The 22,438-nt window shown below is 34.0% G+C and overlaps 1 protein-coding gene across 7 annotated transcripts in view; it reads right to left on the bottom strand.

Annotated features, from left to right (window-relative positions):
• Window positions 1-22,438, bottom strand: part of LARP1B (La ribonucleoprotein 1B) — a 130,896-nt gene that overhangs the window by 23,622 nt on the left and 84,836 nt on the right. For 5 of the 7 annotated variants that reach the window (XR_008663349.1, XM_055317071.1, XM_055317072.1 and 2 more), the window contains 3 exons: window positions 20,446-20,569; window positions 1,922-2,133; window positions 1,364-1,470 (listed from right to left, as the gene is read on the bottom strand). Coding sequence is in view for 6 of the 7 variants with exons in the window: in XM_055317071.1 (XP_055173046.1) it covers window positions 1,364-1,470; window positions 1,922-2,133; window positions 20,446-20,569 (443 nt within the window). In the remaining variant the exon portion in view is untranslated. Of the gene's footprint in view, window positions 1-1,363; window positions 1,471-1,921; window positions 2,134-18,765; window positions 18,843-20,445; window positions 20,570-22,438 lie in introns of those variants that run through there. The other 2 variants (XM_055317075.1, XM_055317081.1) reach the window with 2 other exon arrangements.

Here is a 22,438-nt window from a genome sequence, read left to right as displayed (position 1 = left end):
TTTACTTGTGGAAGAAGGTGGAGTGGTGCCTGGGAATGAATAAATCATTATATAGATAAATTATTAATAACAAAAGATATAATGTAATAAAAAATGAGTTGTAAGAAAGATATTCCTGACTAAACGTTCCATTAAATGTTCTAACTAAACCAAAAGTTATTGACTAAACATCTTTCCCCATTATTTGTTGATCTCTAGATATAGTGCTCTGATAAAAAAAAAAAAATCCTGGAAAATAAACGCTCAAAATCACTTAGAACACAAAATGTACACAATAGATATACAAAAAACAGATACACATTTTATTTATTAAGGACAATATAATGAGAACGAAATGTAAAAGGATCAAATAAATATCACTGGAAAGACAGAGGGGGGATTTTCAGATCATGATAAACTTACTAGCTTGTCTTTGAATGAAAATATTTAATCTTTCCCTTGTAGTAATCAGTCAAAAAACATTTTTTTCTTAAAGGTAAGTTTTCTTTTAGAAAGTAGGTCAGATAATTATTCTGAAAATATCTATATAAACACAAAATGGGTTTATAAGAAACACAAAGCAATTAGCAGTAAATCACCTCTGCATCCACTGTATAGGACAAAACATACCATAATATATTATGTTACTGGCACTATATCAAAGGTTTTCTCTATCATCTCTTTTGAGGTAAATAATAGGTTTTTAAAAGAAATTCAAGCTAAAAAAAAAAGCACTTACTACTAACAATCAGCTAATCTAAGTTATTTCCCCTAAAAAGGAAAAATCTCAAAATAAAAATGTGTTTTATTTCCATATTCTTTATATAGTTTGAATGAGTTGTTTAGCATATTAACTCACTAAGAACATACTATACTATTGAGAATCTGGAATCTTACATAAACCTAAGTGTTTTTTTTTTTTTTTTTTTTTTTTTGAGATTTTACTTATTAATGAGAGACATGGAGAGAGAGCGGGGGTGGGGAAGCAGAGACACAGGCAAAGGGAGAAGCAGGCTCCATGCAGGGAGCCTGACATGGGACTTCGATCCCAGGTCTCCAGGATCAGGCCCTGGGCCAAAGGTGGCACTAAACTGCTGAGCCACCCAGGCTGCCCAACCTAAGTATTTTTTATCTAAGAGAACACATTTGTGGAAAAACTGGTTTAAATGGGGAAAAAAAAATGTCCCACTCAATTATTCCTTAATATACTTATTAGAAAATTGTCCCACTTATTTCTCCACCTTTGGCTTCATTTTAAAAACTATTTTCATTGTTCCATAATTTATTAATATAATTAAGTTTTAAATATTCCAAATGTCTAATTAGTACCTGTTTTCAACAAACTTAAAATAAAAAACAAAGCAATGTTTGACAATTATAGTACCTGACAGAAGATGTTCTTGGCCCGTGATCTCTGGAATCCATTACCCAACCAACATGACATTCTAGAGGGGGATTTGTACTATGTCTTGTTTTTCTTTTTCTTGGACTCTAAAGAAAAAGAAGTCAAACATTGCAATTATTTCAGTAGTGTGAACTTCACAAGTAAATTAAAACCCTCTGACTGTAAACTAGCTCAAACAGTTTCATACTGTGGATGACATTATGAAATCACATGAAGTCACAAAGCTCAAATATCTCACATACAAGTTACAAAACTTAACAAAGAAGATCCTTTGCTAGGTTTCAACACAAGGATTACAAGATATACAGCTGAGTGTGATTCTTCATTATATCATCTGATTGACATTAATTACACTACAATTGTAAAGAAGTTATTTCTTAACATGAGAAAACATCACTATGGTAAAAATACAATTTTAAGTGAATTCTTACAATCTAAAATATATATTTTTCAAAATATGATACAACGAAAAAGTCTCATTTTGTAATATTAAAGGATATACAATGCAGGCTTTATGTTCCTGGTTGTTTTGTGTACCTTTACATCAATAGCTTTTGGTTCTTTAACGACAGGATAAAATCTTGGTGTTTTGTTTGGATCTTGTAACCTGGGTGTTCGAGGTGTTTTAGGTGTCCTCACAGGATGAATTCTAGGAGATTCTGGAACTGCTGTGGGCAATGAATGGGCCAATGTTGCTAAAGATATTCCTGAAACATCAAACAGCTTCTGGGCTGATTCATCACTCAAATCTGCAAAATAAAAAGCTTGTTCAATGTACTTAGATACTAAGAAAGTATTTTACTCTCAAAAGAATTTTTCATTAGAAACATTTCAAATATGTAGGAATAAAAAACACTTGTCTGCACATCACCTAGCTTTTACTAAATTTTAATTTTGCTATATCTGTTTCTGACTTTTTTAAAACAAAAAAATAGGCTGAAGCCCACTGTATAACCTTCCCCAATCCCATTTCATTTTTCCTCCTGAGAGACAACTAAGCTTTCGAATTTGGTATTTTTATCTATTATATGCATATATGTAATAACATTATTTTGCATAATTAACTTTACATAAATGACATCATACTCTATGTATCTTTTTACAAGCTTTTACAATCATATTTTGAGACCTGATTATTCAAGTTCTACTCATATAGCTTTGGTTTATTCACTTTTACTGCAGAATATTATGCTGTTATACAACTATATAAAAATTTATCCATTCTCCTGAAGATATAGATTTATATTATTTCTAAATTTTTGGTATAATCAAAGATGCTGCAATGAACATTGTTAAACATGCCCCTCTGTACAGATGTGAGCATGTCTCTAGGGTTCATATGTGAAATGGAAATGTTGACTAAAATGACACGTATCTTCTGACTTACTGAGTACTGATTGCCAAGGTCCTTTCAATAATGAATGGTTTCACCGATTTATACTCCCACCAGCAGCATGAAAAAGTCTTAGCAATCTAATACCCTGGTTAAGACTAGGTTTTGTTTAGACGTTTAAATATTTTTCTAATAGGATTTAAATCGGGCTTCCTGCACGGAGCCTGCTTCTCCCTCTGCCTGTGTCTTCTCCCTCTGCCTGTGTCTCTGCCTCTCTCTCTCAGTCTCTGTGTCTCTCATGAATAAAAAAATAATTTTTTTTAATTTTTAATTAAAATTTATTTTCTTATATATTATCCCATTAGATGCTAAGAACAAGTCCCAGTGGTTCCCTGAAAGCAAGGGCCATAATCTTGTATTTGTATACTAACGCCTACGATAGTGCTAAGAAGAAAACAGACCAACCAAATGACTGATAACTGGATTGTGTTAATACAGATTTTCCTTGGACCAAAAAGTTATGCAATCTCAAGGATAAATCTATGATCATACACTGAAAAATATGTAAATCCAGCACCTCTGTAAAAGAAATATGTAAAGATCTAGGAACAATAACAGTAAGCTAACATCCAGATTATGGTCTCCAAATTCCACTTCCCATTGATTTGGTTCTCTAAAAGAGATAAAGTCTGGAGCACAAAGTATAATATGAGCCTGGGAAATCCTGAGTCAGAAAGCAGTGAAGTTAAAAAAGAAAAAAGAAACTAGAATAGGTCATGAGGATACAGCAGCAAACTTCAGTGGACCCCACTAGTCAAAAATGAAGTACTCTCACCACTAAAAATAATGATTGAAATTGATTAAACATGTCAAATAAGTAAGTTCTGTGAATTCATAATGGTACCTTAAAACTTAATCACATTTGTAGGTTGCTATGGCACAAAACTTACTGTTCTAAAAACTGATAAACCGAATACAAGAAATAAGCATTTTTCCTTCCTTTTTCGGAAAGACTGAATTTCAGAGCAACAAAAGTGTTGCTAAAATAATATTCTTCTTCATAGAATTCTAGTTAAAAAATACAGAATGAATGATAGAATTAGAAGATTACTATTTTGCAACTCTAATGAAATAGAGGATCTAGGGAATATTCATTGATAACTCTTAAAACCATTTAGTAAAATGTTGAAGGGAGATTCAACATCAAAGACAGAATCCCTGAAAGGAACAACTGATAAACAGGGCTTCACTGAAATGAAAAAAAAAAAAAAAAAAAAAAAAAAAAAAAAAACAAACCACATCTGATACACAAATGACACTGGCAAGAGAAAAAGACAAGTCAAACTAAAAGAAAATATTTGCAAAAGACACATCTACTAAAGGACTATTAGCCAAAATATATAAAGAACTCTTAAAATTCAACAAAAAGAAAACAAACCAATTTAAAAAATCTGAACAGATACATTAAAGAAGAGATACATATGACACATAAGCACATGCAAAGATGTCCCACATCACATTTCACCACAGAAATATAAATAAAAATCAAATACCACCACACACCTATGAGAATGGCCAAAATCCAGAACTCTGGAAACACCAAATGCACACAAGGATATGGAGCAACAGGATCTCTTATTCATTAGTGGTGGGAATGCAAAATGGTATAGTCACTTTGGAAGACAGTTTGGCAGTTTTGTACAAAACTAAACATACTCTTACAATATGATCGAGGAATCACCATTCCTTGGTACATACTTAAAGAAGCTGAAAACTTATGTCCACACAAAAACTTGTACATGGATGTTTACAGTAGCTTTATTCATAACTGCCAAAACTTGGAACCAATGAAGATCCTACAGTAGATGAATGAACAAACTATGGTATATCCAGACAAGATACAATACTGTATATTATGCAGTACTAAAAACATATGAGCTATTAAACTATGAAAACACATGGAGGAATTTTAAATGCATATTACTAAGTGAGAGAAGCCAATGTGAAAAGGCTACATACTGTACAATTCCAACTATTCAATATTCTGGAAAAGAAAAGCTATTGAAGCAATAGATCAATGGTTGCTAGGGGTTGGAGGGATGGTGGGAGAAATGTGAATAGGTGAAATCTAGAGGATTTTCACTTTGTATGATACTATAGTGTGGATACATGTCATTATACATTTGTCAAAACCCAAAAAATGTACAATACCAAGAGTGAACCTTAATGTAAACTATGAACTTTGGGTAATAATGATGTGTTGGTGTGGGTTCATCAGTTCTAACAAATGTATCACTCTGATGTGGGATATTGCTATGAGGAAGCAGCATCCTTCATCAGATGGGTAATAGTCATGTAAGCTCAGGGGAGGGAGAAAATGGGAAATCTCTGCATCTTAGTCTTAATTTTACTGTGATCCTAGAGCTGTTCTTTAAAAAAGTCTTTAGAAAAAAAAGTTGAAACTTTATGATGAGTGGATCAGGCCAATAACATTTAAACCTAATAGTGATCAATCATAGCAGCAGTAAAAGAGAGCCTAAAGACACTATATGATGTAATTGGAAGTAAATAACTCCTTCTAAGAGATAGTCTTGTGACCGGAAATATAAAAATCCTGAATATGCTAAATCTTCTACATCTAAATACTAGTTCATATGGAATAGAGGAGATAAAGGAACATACTGAATGATATGAAGATACAAACAGTTAAATCTGGATTATAAAAAATCTTATGACAAATTAACCAGTTTCTTCAAGTCATTGGCATGGAAAAACAAGAGAAGAGGAATGCTTACAGATTAAGAGTAACTTAATTGTTCTATCGATCAAGTGGAATGTATGTACCTTTTTTGGTCCTGATTTAAACAACCAATTTGAAAAAGTACATATCAGACACCAGGGAAACCAAACATAAGCTGCACATATATACAATGAAGTATTTGAAGAAGAAATGATATTTGAATGAAATGAGACTCAACATGAGATACCAGAAACAGATGGGGAACAAGGTACAGACGAAAAAAAGAATGTCAGACTATTAACAATTGTTGAAATTTGATAACATAATTACTTGGGGGTTCTTTAAATAGCCCTCTCGACTTCTGATTTTATCCAATATTTCCATATTAAAAATCTAGTTTATTTTCAGGCTTATATTTATTTTATTCCAGATTTAATTACATGTAAATTTTACCCACCAATAATAGCAGGTATGTCAATTTTGTGAAGACTAAAACCTATAGACTATCTCAAAAGAAACATTTTACAATATTTTTACAATCTATATACCAATTTAAAATATTGTGAGATAAAATTATCAAAAATGGTTAAGATAAGCACAAATATATAAAATATTTATAATAGATATAAAAATTTTATTGCTAGAAATAAGTAATTAGGGAAAAAGAATATATTAACATTTTTTAAATCAACTATAAGCCTACGATGAAATATGAGTATCATCTGGATATTACACTTCTTAATCAAAATGATGGGGCATCTCTTGTACAAGAATGTTCAAAAATTATTTTTTAAAAAATTTATTTTTCATAACAGGAATACCTGGAAAAAATAAAAATATCAACTGTCGAATGGAAAAACAAAATGTATTATGTCCATACTATAAAAACTATTTATCAATATAAAAAGAAGCAAAGGACCAATCTGAGCAATGTCATGGATTAACCTCAAATATATTAGTTGAAAAAAGCTGGATGCATCACAGCATACCATATGGTTCCATTTATATGAAATTTCTACGAAATGCAAAAATATACAGACAAAAAAGCAGATTACTAGTAACCTCAAACTGAAGTTCAGTATTGAGACTGACTGCAAATGATCATAAGGGAACTTTCTAGCATGATGAATTTTTCTAAAACTGAATTGTGGTGCTACTGTATAAAAACTATACAAAGTTACTGAAACTCATGAAACAATACACAAATGGGTTAGTTTTAGTATGTAAAACCGTATCTCAAAAAAGCTATTTAAAAACAAAACAATCAAAACAAAAAACAAAAATACCCAGCCCATCTACTCTTCAGGGAACCTCAATTGTAACTATTATACAATTTTCCTACAAGTTTCTCAGAGAAGAGTGATATTTCAGAGAACTAGGCAAAAGTACTGATTTTCAAAGTATAATTCCAACCAGCATCATCAGCATGACATAGGAACATGTTAGAAGTATATATTAAAAGGTCCTACCTCCATTTACTAAACCAAAAATTCTGGGTACAGAGTCCTTTAATTTGTTTTAACAAGCCCTTCAGGTGAATGCAATCTTGCTAAAGTTTAAGAACCAATGGACTAAGGGGTATGCTAACTATTCTTCTACTTAACATATCCCAATTTTTTACTGCCAAATCAAATCTTTGCACAGCTGCATACCTGAACCTCATGAACCTTGTCCCTAGTATGTATTGTTTTTATAGATAGAAACTGCCTTTAATAGTATTCAATATTATGCTATTGGTGATCAATGAAGAATGATAATAAAAAATACTACATGAGGACCAGCAGTTTAGTTTCTTTCTTTTTTTTTTTAATTTATGATAGTCACAGGGAGAGAGAGAGAGAGAGAGAGAGAGAGAGAGAGAGAGAGGCATAGACATAGGCAGAGGGAGAAGCAGGCTCCATGTACTGGGAGTCTGACGTGGGATTCGATCCCAGGTCTCCAGGATCGCGCCCTGGGCCAAAGGCAGGCGCTAAACCACTGCGCCACCCAGGGATCCCTAGTTTCTTTTATAAATACAATGCCTTTGAAGCAGCAGATGTTTTCTGTAAATGCAAGATTGTATATAATTTTGGCTTTTCAAGTTATAAAGTTCTTGTTGAAACTACTCAATCCTGCCACTGTAACACAGCCACAGACCACATGTAATAAAGGTATGGCCAGATTAGACTATATGGCAGGCCAGTTTTGACTCATAATGTATATTCACTGAACCTGAAGAGTCAGAAAGATATCGAAATACTGGATTTATACTTTGCTGCAAAAGAAGTTATTACAACTACATTTTATGTATTGAATAAGGTAGAGGAAAATATAAACATATCAAAAGAGATAAAGATAACAATAACCAAACTTCTAGAGAAGGAAAAATAAACACTGAGGGGAAAAAATGCACTGAATGGCTATAAAAATATATTAGACACAGCAGAAGAAAAGAGATGAACTTGAAGAAATAGGAGTAGAAATAACCCAAACAAAACAGAGAAAAGAAACTGGGGGGGTTGGGAGGGAGGAGGAGAAGAGAGCATTAGTGAGACATGGAACAACTTCAAGTAGCCTAATATATGTGTAATTGAGATCTTGTAATTGAAAAGGAAACAGAAAAGAAGTACAGAAAAAAATAAATTTTTAAAATGTCAACTATTAATTTTAAATAATTCTGAAATTTTTCCAAATTTGATTAAAAACACATCTACACATAGATCCAAAAACCCAAAAGCCCCAAGGGCAGGAACATGAAGAAAATTACACCAAGACAATCATAATTAAATTGCTTACAATAAGAGATAAAGAGAATATATTAAAAACAGCATCAATAGCATTTATCCTATCTTAGCAGAGAAAAAAAACAATTAAAAAATTAATAAAGCCTCAGGAATCTATAATATGACAACAAAAGGTCTAGAAGGGATGAAAGAGTGCAAAGCTAAAAAAACTTTTTAAAGAAATAAAAGCCAAAAACTCTTGAGTTTGGCTAAAGGCATTAATTACAGATTTAAAAAACTGAGAGAACCTCATAAAGAAGCCCATGCCCAGACACACCACCCACCTAGGTGCTGAAAATTCAAGACAAATAAAAGTTCTTGAAAGTTGCTAGAGAAAAAGAATTAATTATATGTATAGATTTAATGACAATTTTTTTAAAATAAGAAAACATGGAAGCCAGAAAGAAGTGGCATGACAGTTTTAAAGTGCTGAAAGTGGGGTGCTGGATGGCTCAGTCTGTTGAGCATACATCCTACTCTTGGTTTTGGCTCAGATCATGATCTCAGGGTTGTGAAATTGAGCCCCCATTTCGTTGTTGGGCGCTGCACTCAGTGGGAAGTCTGTTTCAGATTCTCTCTTGCTCTCTCCCTCTCCTTCTGTCCCTCTTCCCTCACTCACATGAACCACTCTCTTTGTCTCTCTCTCTCTCAAATAAATAAATAAATCTTTAAAGTGCTGAATGAAAAGAACTGTCAATCGAGAATACCATACACAGTGAAAACATTGTTCAGGAATGAAGGTTAGATAAAGACATCATCAGACAAAGGAAAACTAAGACAAACCATAGCCAGCAGAACCGCCCTCAGAGAACTGCTAAAGAAAATATTTCAGACAGAAGAAAATGACATAAGAAGGAAATGTGGAACATCAAAAGTAGAGGAAGAGCAAGAGAAATGGTAAATATCTTGATATGCATATTCTCCTTTCAAATTCTTTAAAATATACTTGGTAGTTATCATTCTCAACAGGGAAAAACTGAGAGCTTCTCCCCCAACGTCAGAAATACGGCAGAGATGTCCACTATCACCATTGCTGTTCAACATAATAGAATTCCTAGCTTCAGCAATCAGACAAAAAGAAATAAAAAGCATTTGAATCAGCAAAGAAGTAGTCCAACTCTCACTCTTTGCAGATATGATATTCTATATTGAAAACCCAAAAGACACCACCCTAAAATTGCAAAAACTTTTACAGAAATTCAGCAAAGTGGCAGGATGTAAAATCAGTGCACAGAAATCAGTTGCATTTCTATACACTAACAATGAAACCAAAGAAAGAGAAATTAAGGAGTCAATCCCAGTTACAATTGCACCAAAACCCGTAAGATATGTAGGAATAAACTTAACCAAAGAGGGACACCTGAGTGGCTCAGCAGTTGAGTGTCTGCCTTTGGCTCAGGGTGTGATCCCAGGATCCCGCATCAAGTCCCACATCGGGCTCCCTGTGGGGAGCCTACTTTTCCCTCTGCTGTATCTATCTCTGGATCTCTCTATGTGTGCCTCACATGAATAAACAAATCTTTATTTAAAAAAAAAAAAAAACTAACCAAAGAGGCAAAGGATCGGTACTCAGGAAACTATAGAACACTCATGAAAGAAATTGAGGAAGATACAAAGAAATGGAAAAACGTCCCATGCTCATAGATTGGAAGAACAAATAATGTGAAATTAGAAAAAAAAGGCAACTCTGTTTCCTTTTTCTGCCCTCTCTGGATTATCTGTAGTTTTTTTTCTTCTAATTTTAATTTTCCTATGGAAAGTTTGGCCATATATGGCCTTTTTTGTATAATTATTTTATAATTTATTTTAATGGTTACTCTAAGGATTATAAAACACAGACTTTGCACAGTTTACTGAGAAGAAATATTTTACTCCTTTAGTAGGAATGTAGAAACTATTTTCAGTGTGTTTCTTTATGCTATACTACCTAGAGCAATCTATATATTCAATACAATCCCTATTAAACCACCATCAACTTATTTCACAGAGTTGGAACAAATAACTCTAAAATTTGTATGGAACCAGAAAAGACCCTGAATAGCCAAAGGAATGTTGGAAAAGAAAACCAAAACTGATGGCATCACAATTCTGGACTTCCAGCTGTATCACAAAGTTGTAATCATCAAGACAGGATGGTACTGGCACAAAAAAACAGACACACAGATCAATGGAACAGAAGAGATAACCCAAAAATGGACCCTCAACTATATGGTCAACTAATCCTTGACAAAGCAGAAAAGCATATCCAATGGAAAAAAAGTCTCTTCAACAAATGGTGTTGGGAAAACTGGACAGTCACATGCAGAATAATAAAACTGGACCACTTCCTCACACCATACATGAAAGATCTAAATGTGAGACATGAATCCATCAAAATTCTAGAGAAGAACACAGGCAGCAACCTCTATGACCACAGCTGCAGCAACTTCTTACTAAACACGTCCCCAAAGACAAGGGAAACAAAGGCAAAAATGAACTATTAGGACCTCATCGAGATAAAAAGCTTTTGCAGAGCAAAGGAAACAGTTGATAAAACCAAAAGACATCCAACAGAATGAGAGGAGATATTTGCAAATGACATATCAGAGAAAAGGCTAGTATCCAAAATCTATAAAGAACTTCTCAAACTCAACACCTAGAGAACAAATAATCCCATCACAAAATGGGAAGAAGACACGAACAGTCATTTCTCCCTAGAAGACATCCAAATGGCCAACAGACACTTAAAAAAAATGCTCAACATCACTTGGCATCAGGCAAATACAAATTGAAAACCACAATGAGATACCACCTCACACAGGTCAGTATGGCTAAAATTAACAAGTCAAGAAACGACAGATGCTGGCAAGGATGCAGAGAAAGAGGAAACCTCTTACACTGTTGGTGGGAATGCAAGCTGGCACAAGCACTCTGGAAAACAGTATGGAGGATCCTCAAAAAGTTGAAAATAGAGCTACCCTTATGACCTAGCAATTGCACCACTAGGGATTTACCCCAAAGATACAAATGTGTAGTGATCTGAAGGGCCACCTGCACCCTAGTGTTTATAGCAGCAATGTCCACAATAGCCAAACTATGGAAAGAACCCAGATGTCCATCGACAGATGAATGGGTAAAGAAGAAGCGGTACATTTATACAATGAAATACTACTCAGCCATCTTTAAAACTGAAATCTTGCCTTTTGTAACGGTGTGGATGGACTAACATGTATTATGCTAAGTGAAATAAGTCGGTCAGAAAAAGTCAATTATCATATGATCTCACTCATATGTGGAATTTAAGAAACAGAGTATCACAGAGGAAAAGAGGGGAAAAAATCAAATAAGATGAAATCAGAGAGTGACAAACCATAAAAGATTCATAATCATAGGAACCAGACTGAGGGTCGCTGGAGAGTTGAGGGGTTGGGTGGATGGGGTAACTGGGTGATGGACATTAAGGAGGGCATGTGATATAGTGAGCACTGGGAATTATATAAGACTGATATAGCACTGGCCTCTACTTTCAAAACCAATAATATATTACATGTTAAGTAGTTGAATTTAAATAAAATAATTTTTTTTAAAGTAAAACTTAGATGAGATTTTCAATGAATGAAGATATGACCATAGGATAAAGAAACACACTGAAAATAAGTTTCTACATTCCTACCGAAGGAGTAAAATATTTCTTCCCAATAAACTGTGCAAAGTTTGTGTTTTACAATTCTTAGAGTACCATTAAAATAAATTATAAAATAATTATACAAAAAAGGCCATATATGGCCAAACTTTCCATAGGAAAATTAAAATTAGAAGAAAAAAAAACTACAGATAATCCAGAGAGGGCAGAAAAAGGAAACAGAGCAACAAAAAGTAGAGAACAAAGAGAAAACAAATAGTAAATGGTGGATCTAAATCTAAACGTATTAATAATTACTTCAGGGTAAAAAAAATTACTTCAGGATAAACAGTTTAAACACACCAGTTAAAAGACAGATTGTCAGATTGAATAAAAAAAAATGACACAACTTCTCTTACATAATCAGAATGGCCAAAATAAAAAAGACAAGAAATAAGAAGTGTTTGTGAGGATGTAGAGAAAAGGAAGCCCTCTCGGTGGTGGTAATGTAAATTGGTACATTTCTGAGGAAAACAGTATGGAAGTTACTTGAAAAATTAAAAACAGATATATCTTATGATCCAATAATTCTACTACTGGGTATTTACCCAAAAACACTAATTTGAAAAGATATATGCAAATGCCCCTTGTTTTATTGCATTATTTACAATAGCCAAGATATGGAAAGCAAACTAAGTGTCCACACACAGATGAATGGATAGAGAAGATATATACCGCACAGTATGCAATATTCCTCAGCCATAAAAAGGGATAAGATTTTGTCATTTGTGGCAACGTAGAAAGAACTAAAGGATACTAAGCTAAGCAAAATAGTCAGACAGAGAAAGTCAAATACCGTATGATTTCACTTATATGTTGAATCTAAAAAACAAAACAAATGAATAAACAAAAAGAAGAATCAGACCTATAAACACAGAAAAAAGCTGATTGTTGCCAGACGGGTGGGGCTTGGGAAGATGGGCAAAATAAGTGAAAACAAAATGAGTGAAAGGAAGCAGGAAATACAAGCTTCTGGTTATAGAATAAGTCATGGGAATAAAAGGTACACCGTAGTGAATATAGCCAATGATGTTGTAATAGCACTGCATGGTGACAGATGATAGCTACACATGTGGTGAGATACGAAGTATATAGAGATCCTGAATCAATACGTTGCACACCTGAAATAATGTAACCTGCATGTTAACTATATTCAAATAAAAAAATTTTTTAAAAAGATGACCCAACTGTATGCTATGTATAACTAACTTAATAGGCTAAAGCAAAGGAGGGAAAAAATACACTGTATATCATGCAAACAGTAATCAAGACAAACCTGGAATGGCTATATCAAAATAAGATAAATTAGATTCAAAACAAAGAAAATTACCAGAAATAAAGGCAATATTTACTGAATAAAAAGGTCAACTCACTAAGAGGACACAAAAGAGAGGTGAATTCCACCTTCCCCCCTTTTTGTTCTATTCAGGCTCTCAGTGGACATTGGGGAAGACAATCTACTAAGCCAATTCAAATACTAATCTCATCTAAAAATAGCCTCATTGAAAAAATCCAGAAATACTGCTTAACCAAATATGCCATCATCCTGATCCAATTAAGTTGACACATAGGATTAACATTACAAAGGATAATACATGAAAATCAATCATATTTCTATATAATAGCAATAAACAATTAGAAAGTAAAGATTTTAAAGCAACATTTACAATAGCACCAAACCATAAAATATTTATGGATATGGCTAATAAAATATGTACACCCAAAACTTGTATCCAGAATAGAGAACTCTCAAAGCTCAATAAGAAAACTAGGGGTGTCTGGGTGACTTAGCTGGTTAAGTGTTTGCCTTCAGCTCAGGTCATGACCCCAGCGTCCTGGGATCAAGTCCCACATCGTTGGGCTCCCTGCTCAGTGGGGAATCTGCTTCTCCCTCTCCCTCTGTCACTCTATCTGCTCGTTCTCTCTCTCTCTCAAATAAACAAATAAAATCTTTTTAAAAAAACTGAATATACACTTTACTAAAAAATTAAAAATACAAAATAAGTTCATAAAAAGATTTTTAAAAATAAAAAGAACTCAATAAAAAAAATTAAAAATTTGAGCAGATATTTTACCAGATATACTGATGCCAAATGAGCACATAAAAAGATACTCAACACTGTTAGTCACAATGAGATACCGCTACATATCTATTAGAATGGCAATATTTTTTTTAAACCAAGTGCTAGTGAGGACGTGGGGCAATTGGAACCATCATGCATTGCTGGTGAGAGTAAAAAAATCATATAGCAACTTTGGAAAACAGGCTTAACAGTTCCTTAAACATACACTTACAAGACCCAGCAATCCCACTCTTAAGTCTTTACCCAGATGAAATGAAACATATTCACAAATTTGTAAGCAAATACTGATAGCAGCTTTATTCATAATCACCAAAAATTAAAAACAACCACATGCCCTTCAACTAATGATAAACTGCTTACATCCAATGCAATGGAATACTACTTACCCACAGAAAGGAACAAACACCACACAAAAATATGGATGAATTTCAAATGCATTATGCTAAATGAAAGAAGCCAGACTCAAAAGACTATATTCTATGTGATTTTATTTATATGATATTCTGGCTAAAATATAAGGACAAAAAAAATAGGAAACAGTCTGCCAAAAAAGTTGGGCATGGAGTTGATGAAAAAGAGACATGGGAGAATGTGTACAGCATAATGAACTGTGTTTTAGAAGGTGACAGCTACGTAATTGTATGCATCTGTCAAAATCCCAGAAACTGTACATACAAAAAACATGAAATTTAATGAATATAAATTATATTTTAAGTTTTTTCAAAGAAATCAAAATGATAACTCTGGATCCTTATAAGGTGGTCAGAATGAAAGGAGAGGGACAGGTTAGAAGCCATTAAAATTAACAAATGGGAAAATGATGGTATCTTCTGCAGGGTGATAGAAGTAGAGAAGGTGAAAAGTGATCAGGTTCTGGGTATATTTTAAGCAGTTATGAAAATAATCTGCTAATGAATAAGATATAGAAGTTGAAAAAGAAAGATCAAGGATGACACCAAGGTTTTTTTTTTTACCTGTACAATTAGAAAATGGAATTAATATTTACAGAGATGCGGAAGTCTGTGAGAAGTTCTTGGAAAGGGGTGACAATTCAGACTTGGTTAAGATTTTGGACATGAAATTTGGGATGTTCATAAAACATCCAAGTGAAACTGTTGACTACACAGCTGATGTTTATAAAAACTAAGGATGGAAGTCTTTATCTACACATATAAATTTGATATTCATTAGCATAATGCTATTTAAAACTATGAGACTAAATACTGAGAAGTTATTGAGGATAAGAAACAAATGTGAAGACTGAGTCCTAAATCATCCATAGCTTGGGGAAATGGGGAAGAATTAGCAAAAAGACTCAATGAAGTAGAAAGAAAATTAAGTAAATAGTGTCTCGGAAGAAGAATGTGTTTGAAGACAGAGCATAATTGATCTAAAGCTGATGTTAGGTAAGATGAGGATTGATTTAATCCATCTTAAACATGGAGAGATTTGGAGGCACTATCAAAAGCTGATTTAGGGTGTGACAAGCAGAGGGCTGTTTGGATGCGGTATAGGGGATAAACAGGAAGACAGATACTGAAGACAGTGAAATCAAACACCACCTTTATGCCTTAAATTCTAAATGGCATCAGCAGTTCTTTTTTATTAATATCATTGTTTTATAGTATTTCCCACTTTTTTAATCTTTATTTTTAAAAAAGATTTTATTTATTTTAGAGAGACAGAGCTTGCAAGCAGGAGTGGGGGGGGGGACAAGGGGATATGGAGAAGGAAAGAGATCATCTCAAGCAGACTGTGTGCTGAGCATGGAACCAGATACAGGGCTTGATCTCACAACCCTGACCTGTGACTTGAGCTAAAATCAAGAGTCCCGGGATCCCTGGGTGGTGCAGCGGTTTAGTGCCTGCCTTTGGCCCAGGGCGCGATCCTGGAGACCCAGGATCGAATCCCACGTCAGGCTCCTGGTGCATGGAGCCTGCTTCTCCCTCTGCCTATGTCTCTGCCTCTCTCTTTCTGTGTGACTATCATAAATAAATAAATTTTAAAAAAATTAAAATCAAGAGTGCCACACTCAAGGTTTCCCCTCACCTCTTTTAACCTTTTAATCTTCCTGTATACTCTATTCAGCAGACAGCTGAATTTTCTTTAAATTCATCGATAATTGTTTTTCAAACTGAAAGTTAATCTATTTGGCACTTTTTTATCATAGCAATACTGGATTGACTTTATCTCTTTAAGTTTTGCTAATTTAATTTTTTTGTTCCTATTCTTTAAAATTGGAAGTTATAGCACAAAAATAAAGATTGATATATGCCTTTAAAAATGGAGATTATTGGGATCCCTGGGTGGCGCAGCGGTTTGGCGCCTGCCTTTGGCCCAGGGCGCGATCCTGGAGACCCGGGATCGAGTCCCACGTCGGGCTCCCGGTGCGTGGAGCCTGCTTCTCCCTCTGCCTGTGTCTCTGCCTCTCTCTCTCTCTCTCTCTCTCTCTCTCTCTCTCTCTCTCTGTGTGTGTGTGTGACTATCATAAATAAATAAAAATTTAAAAAAATGGAGATTATTTATAAACTGAGAACAAGAAATTAAGCACGAGGGATGCCGGGTGGCTCAGTGGTTGAGTGTCTGCCTTGACCCAGGGCGTGATCCTGGGGTTCCGGGATCTAGTCCCACATCCGGCTCCCTGCATGGAGCCTGCTTTTCCCTCTGATTATGTCTCTGCCTCTCTCTGTGTGTCTGTCATAAATAAATAAATAAAATCTTAAAAAAAAAGAAATTAAGTACGAAAGAAATTCAAGTTTTCCAAGTAAACTGTATTAAATATCTGAGATTTGTGCAAATATCTGAAATTTAATTTAAAAAGCTTACTTTACCTAGGAAGACAAAATTTTAAAGAAACATAGAGTTGATACCTATGTACCCACCGACTAGATCAACACATAAATTCCAGATGCAGGCAAGCCTATGTGCAGACCTTTCAAATGGGTTTCTCCCCTTTTCTTAGGAGTAAACCACTATATTAAATTTTTTGAGCTAACAATTCCCACTGCTCTTCACGGTGTCTATGTGCTATGCATATACCATGAATTTTATGTTTCATATGATACTAGATTTAATGAACTCCTTTGTGTCTTGCTTATTTTATACAACTTCTATTTTTAAGATCAACCCATTTTGTCACTGCTGGATATTTTTCCTTTATATGAATATAACACATCTTATTATACAGTCTATTATAAATGGGCATTTAAAATTTTTCATTTGTTTTTTTCTATTATGACAACGTAACTATAAATGGTCTTTTGGTAAACATTTACAAGAATATCTCTTGAAGTGAAACTGTTGGTTTATAACATTATATGTCACTGTGGTTAAAACTGGCAAATCTCAACAAAGATGAGAGCATCTTTTCATATTTACTGGCCATTCACTTTTTCTCTGTATGAATTTCCACTGTTTCATTTATTATTTTTTCTACCAACAGTAACAGTTTTTCATGTTGATTTTCACAGTTTTAGATTTTTATGATACTAATTTTTTGTTACTTTTATACACTGCAAAATTCACCTCCTAATTTAGGACTTTCATTCTCTCCATGATGTACTTAGCAGCATAAATTATCAATTTTAATGTACTTAAACAAGACAAAAAATCTTATAATTGGGCTGAACACACTTAGTGGAATACCATAAAACTTAAATTTTTTGAAGTATAAAGTTGTTTAAAAGTTTAAGGAGGGGCAGCCCCGGTGGCTCAGCGGTTTAGCGCCACCTGCAGCCCAGGGTGTGATCCTGGAGACCCTGGATGGAGTCCCACGTCAGGCTCCCTGCATGAAGCCTGCTTCTCCCTCTGCCTGTGTCTCTGCCTCTCTCTCTCCTCTCTGTGTATTCTCATGAATAAATAAATAAAATCTTTAAAAAAAATAAATAAAAGTTTAAAAGAGACTTAGGACCACTTGGGTGGCTCAGTCAGTTAGGCATCTGCCTTCAGCTCAGGTCATGATCTTAGAGTCCTAGGATCAGGCCCTGTCTCTGGTCCCTGCTTATTCCTCTCCCCCTGCCCCTCCCCAGCTTGTGTTTTCTCTCTCTCTTTCTGTCAAATAAATAAATAAGATCTTTTAAAACATAAAAGTTTAAAGATATTTAAAAGAAGTAAACTTTCAGTATTCATAGTAATAATATAATTTAATATTATTTTAAAACTATTTTATCAAAGGATAAACAAGTAAATAATTCTGCTACTGTGGTTAGGAACAAAGTTTTTTTTCATGTAAGTAAAAAGCAGTACAAATACAAAATCACACAAATTAAAATTATAACCTTTAATCCTAAAGTTGAACAGAAAATATCAACATGAATTTATAATGTATTTTTCTTTAAAAAACAATTCTAAGCTCTTTCAATTGAAAAAGCCTAGAAACAATAACTAACTCAGTAGCAACTCAAGTACTTACAAAACTTATCATGCCTGCTGGCAAACAAGAAAGTTAACGTCTCAACTCCACTATCACAGAAGAAAGCAGTGATACATAGACCTGAAGCTAAAAGCCAATAAACTGATGAGTGGCAAAAGCATCAATATGAGGGGATCCCTGGGTGGCTCAGCAGTTTAGCGCCTGCCTTCGGCCCAGGGCGTGATCCTGGAGTCCTGGGATCGAGTCCCACATCAGGCTCTCTGAATGGAGCCTGCTTCTCCCTCTGCCTGTGTCTCTGTCTCTCTGTGCCTCTCATGAATAAATAAAATCTTAAAAAAAAAAAGCATCAATAAGATAACTACAATATGGGTACCTGAGTTGCTCTATTGGTTAAGCTGCGATCTCACAGGGGCCTGGGACCCAGCCCTATATCAGGCTTTCTGCTCAGCAGGGGGTCTGCTTCTCTCTCTCCTCTTGCTTCTCCACCTCGTGTTCCTTCCCTCTATCTAATAAATAAAATCTTTAAAAAACTCCAATACAGTGAAACACATCTAATGCATTTATGAAACCATAATGATAATTTAAAAATGAACAAAAAAATTAAACCTCATTGGTGATCAATGAAATATGTTAGGGAACCAACTCATCACTTTGAAAACTAGTGAGGAGAGAAAAAAAAAGCTGAGCATTTATGAGCATTTATTCTCTTTCCTGTAAGACCTCTATCTCAGGATAAACAAATAATCAATTAGGGGGATTTCTTTTTATGGAAGTATTCTATCTACTAAATTTAAGAAGCAATGACAAAAATAGAATCATCACCATTTTGCAGTCCCTTGTGACATAAAAGCTCCAAGCAATGATTATCAATGGCTATTAAGGCCACAAAGAGACAATTGAGCATTATGTGCCTCCTGGTAGAAATATTCAGTAATTATATATGACATATTCTTGTAAAAGTTTAAGCCTCAATCTGATCAAGTCTCTGTATCAAAGTAACAGTTATTGACAATTCAGGACCTGAAAAATGGTTGAATGAGACAATGGAGATGTAATCATCAAAATTCAGAATATGAGACATTATAGAAGACAACAACCCAGTTCCTCCAACAATAAATTGCAAGGAAAAAAATTACTTTGAACTTACAAACAAGACCTATCAACCTTAGAATGTTCAAACATACATGGATCCCATTTTTTTTAAGTGATAAATGAGGAAATGTGAGCACTAATTAGATATTTGATATTAAGGAATCAATATTAATTCTAGATGTGATAATGACATGTTATTTATATGTTTAAAAGAACTCTTTTGAAGGACACATACATGAATATATAGGAATGAAAAAATGTGAATAATAATTATTAGATGTTTGCGTCAAAATAATCCAGTGGGAGTAAAGACAATGAGTGGAACTGAGATGAAACGAAATTGGCTATGAAATTAAGTAGCAAATGGGCACATGGAGGTTTTATTACATTACGCAATTTGTTTTATTTTGGCATATGTTTGAAGCTGTCCAAATTAAAAGTTTTTTTTTTAAACTGCCTTCATGAAACACTATAACAAAATCACTTACACTTGCCTGAAAATGTCAGATTCCATTTATGTATCTCCCAAATGTATTCATATGTTCACACTAAGCTAAGGCCGTAGGACAAAAGAATGATGTTAGTGGTATATTTTAAGGAATCGGCAAGTCAGTGAAAAACTTTATTTCAAAAAGAGAAACATTGCCAGCAATCTTAAAATTAAATGAAACACATAAAGAACCAACCAATTCTGCCTGCTTTTCAGTAAGCATCTGGATTTGAGCATGATCTGGGGTTATAACAGATGACTTCTAGATCACCTGCCTATTCATCAAAAAAAAAGTAAGATTATGCTATAAAGCTGACTTCTCAAATTTACAATCTGTAGTTTCAAGTCTCTCAAATGTTTTGAGGTTCACCAAAGGATAAACAAAAGTCAACTTTTAAAATTCTAGTCTTTTACCAGATACCTAATGCTTTTTTTCCACAGATAAAAAAGCAGCAAACTTTTAAAACAATTTAGGACTGCTTTAATATTATTCAAAAACTATTACACACAAAAGCAGATTTACATACCTTGCCTGGACTGTGAAGGTGCTACAGGAACTTCTTGGTTTGGCTCAAAAGGAAGTTCAGGTGTTAGGTTTTCAAACTGTTCTTTACTAATGAGATTTAGCTTCTTAAAGTTCTCAACTTCTTGCTGAAGTAGAATGGAGGAATCTAATTACTAAACTGGCTAGTAGAGTAACCAACAAACAATAACTGATACCAACCTCAAAAAAGGAGTTTAACTATAACAGAATAAAAAAGTCCTAATAAAGAATCTAGTATTATACTTAACAATTAATGTTGAGAATTTACAAGAGGCACAGAGAACCCAAAAGTATTAGGAATAGTATACAATCCAAATACATTATAAGAGCATACATTCTAATCATTCATTATTTGTTAGGCATTTACACACAAGTCCACTAGCATATTATAGAAGTCACAAAGTAACCTAAGGTATGTTTCCTACCCTTAAGGAATTTGCAAGTTAGATTGAAAAATAAAATGTACACATAAAAATTAATACAAGGCAGCATTTGAAAATGGTAATATTTGGTATAAGAATTGAGATCATCAGGGAGGCATCACAGAAGACATGGAACAAGAACAAGAAATTTAGAGACAAGCATTCTAAATTAGGAAATGTGAGCAAAGATGAGAAGCTTGGAATAAGCAACCATTTCTTAGAAAATAATTCAGTTAATGAGAAAAATCTCTGTAGAATCAGTGGCAGAAAGGCCTGATACAGAAATGAGAGAAACCTGTTAGAAGACCTTTACACCAGGCTAAGTTTTCACTTCATATTCTAGTAATGGGAAATACGTGATGAAAGATAAATCTAGATGGCCCTGGAGGTTCATTTCCAAACCCTATTTATAAGTTTAGCAGCAAGGAGGCTCAGTAAGTCTGAATTTTTTTGAGCTCAAAGGAAAACTAGGCCATACCTGCCCCTTGGGTTGCTGAGGCTTCCCCTTTCTAACAACTGTTACACAGTCATTTAGATGTTCTCTGCCCTGACCTACATATATAGAGAGGACTACAGAAAGGAGGTCAATCTCTAGTGTAAGGCCACTTGGTCATGTGCATGAAGACCATTCATGCCTGCCCTGAGCTGTGAAATAAAAAACATCCGAGAGACTCCCTGCACTCTACTACTTTTTATAAGTTTCCTCCAATAAACCCTATATCACATCTACATCACTCAGTGTTAATGGGTCCATGATCCTTTACAAAATGAGATTCAAAGAGGGTTTTAGCAGGGAAAAAACATAGCAGAACTGTCAGATGGACCAAACTATATATCATCATTACAAAACAATCACAGTACCTTGCTCTTAAAAGCTAACCAAATAATCTTTCCCTTCTGCCTTCAAACATGAATAGTTGTTATCTTACACCATTCATTAGATCCTGCTAGCCTTTTAAACTAGGATCTATCATGTTTTCATGAAAATGCATTAAATGATTACTTCAGGTTCTGTACCTGTGCCAATACTGCTTTCCCCAAAGTCTTCAATAAGCTCTTTAAGCTAATCCAGAGTCATCACTCCTCACTGTCTCTTATATTGCTATAGTGATTACTAGCAATTCCTACTAAAAAAAAAAATTACTTATGACTATCATATGCCAGATATAAATAATATAGTTCTAACCTGATGGGGACACTAAAATAAAATGCTTCCATTTTATTTTAAACTTTTTAAACTAATTCAATAAGGTACCATATATACATATACACACTAGAGGAGTGCATAAATCATTAAGTACACATCTCAATGAGTAATCAAAAGTGAACTGACCTGCATAACTACTATTCAGGTAAATCTTTATTTTCAGCACCCTAGAAGTAACTTTCATGCCTCTGCCTCTCCCTAAAGACAATCAATTAGCTGACTTCAATTGTATAGGTTTATTTTGATAGGTTTTGAACTTTATAAAAATGTAATCATAATATATGGTTTCTTTTATACAAAATTATGAGATTCATCTATAAGAGGTCAGCAGACTATAGCCCCTAAAG

Source organism: Nyctereutes procyonoides, unplaced genomic scaffold (genome assembly GCF_905146905.1).
Source record: "Nyctereutes procyonoides isolate TBG_1078 unplaced genomic scaffold, NYPRO_anot_genome, whole genome shotgun sequence".
Classification (NCBI taxonomy): domain Eukaryota; kingdom Metazoa; phylum Chordata; class Mammalia; order Carnivora; family Canidae; genus Nyctereutes; species Nyctereutes procyonoides.
This window is presented reverse-complemented; position numbering and strand designations above follow the sequence as displayed.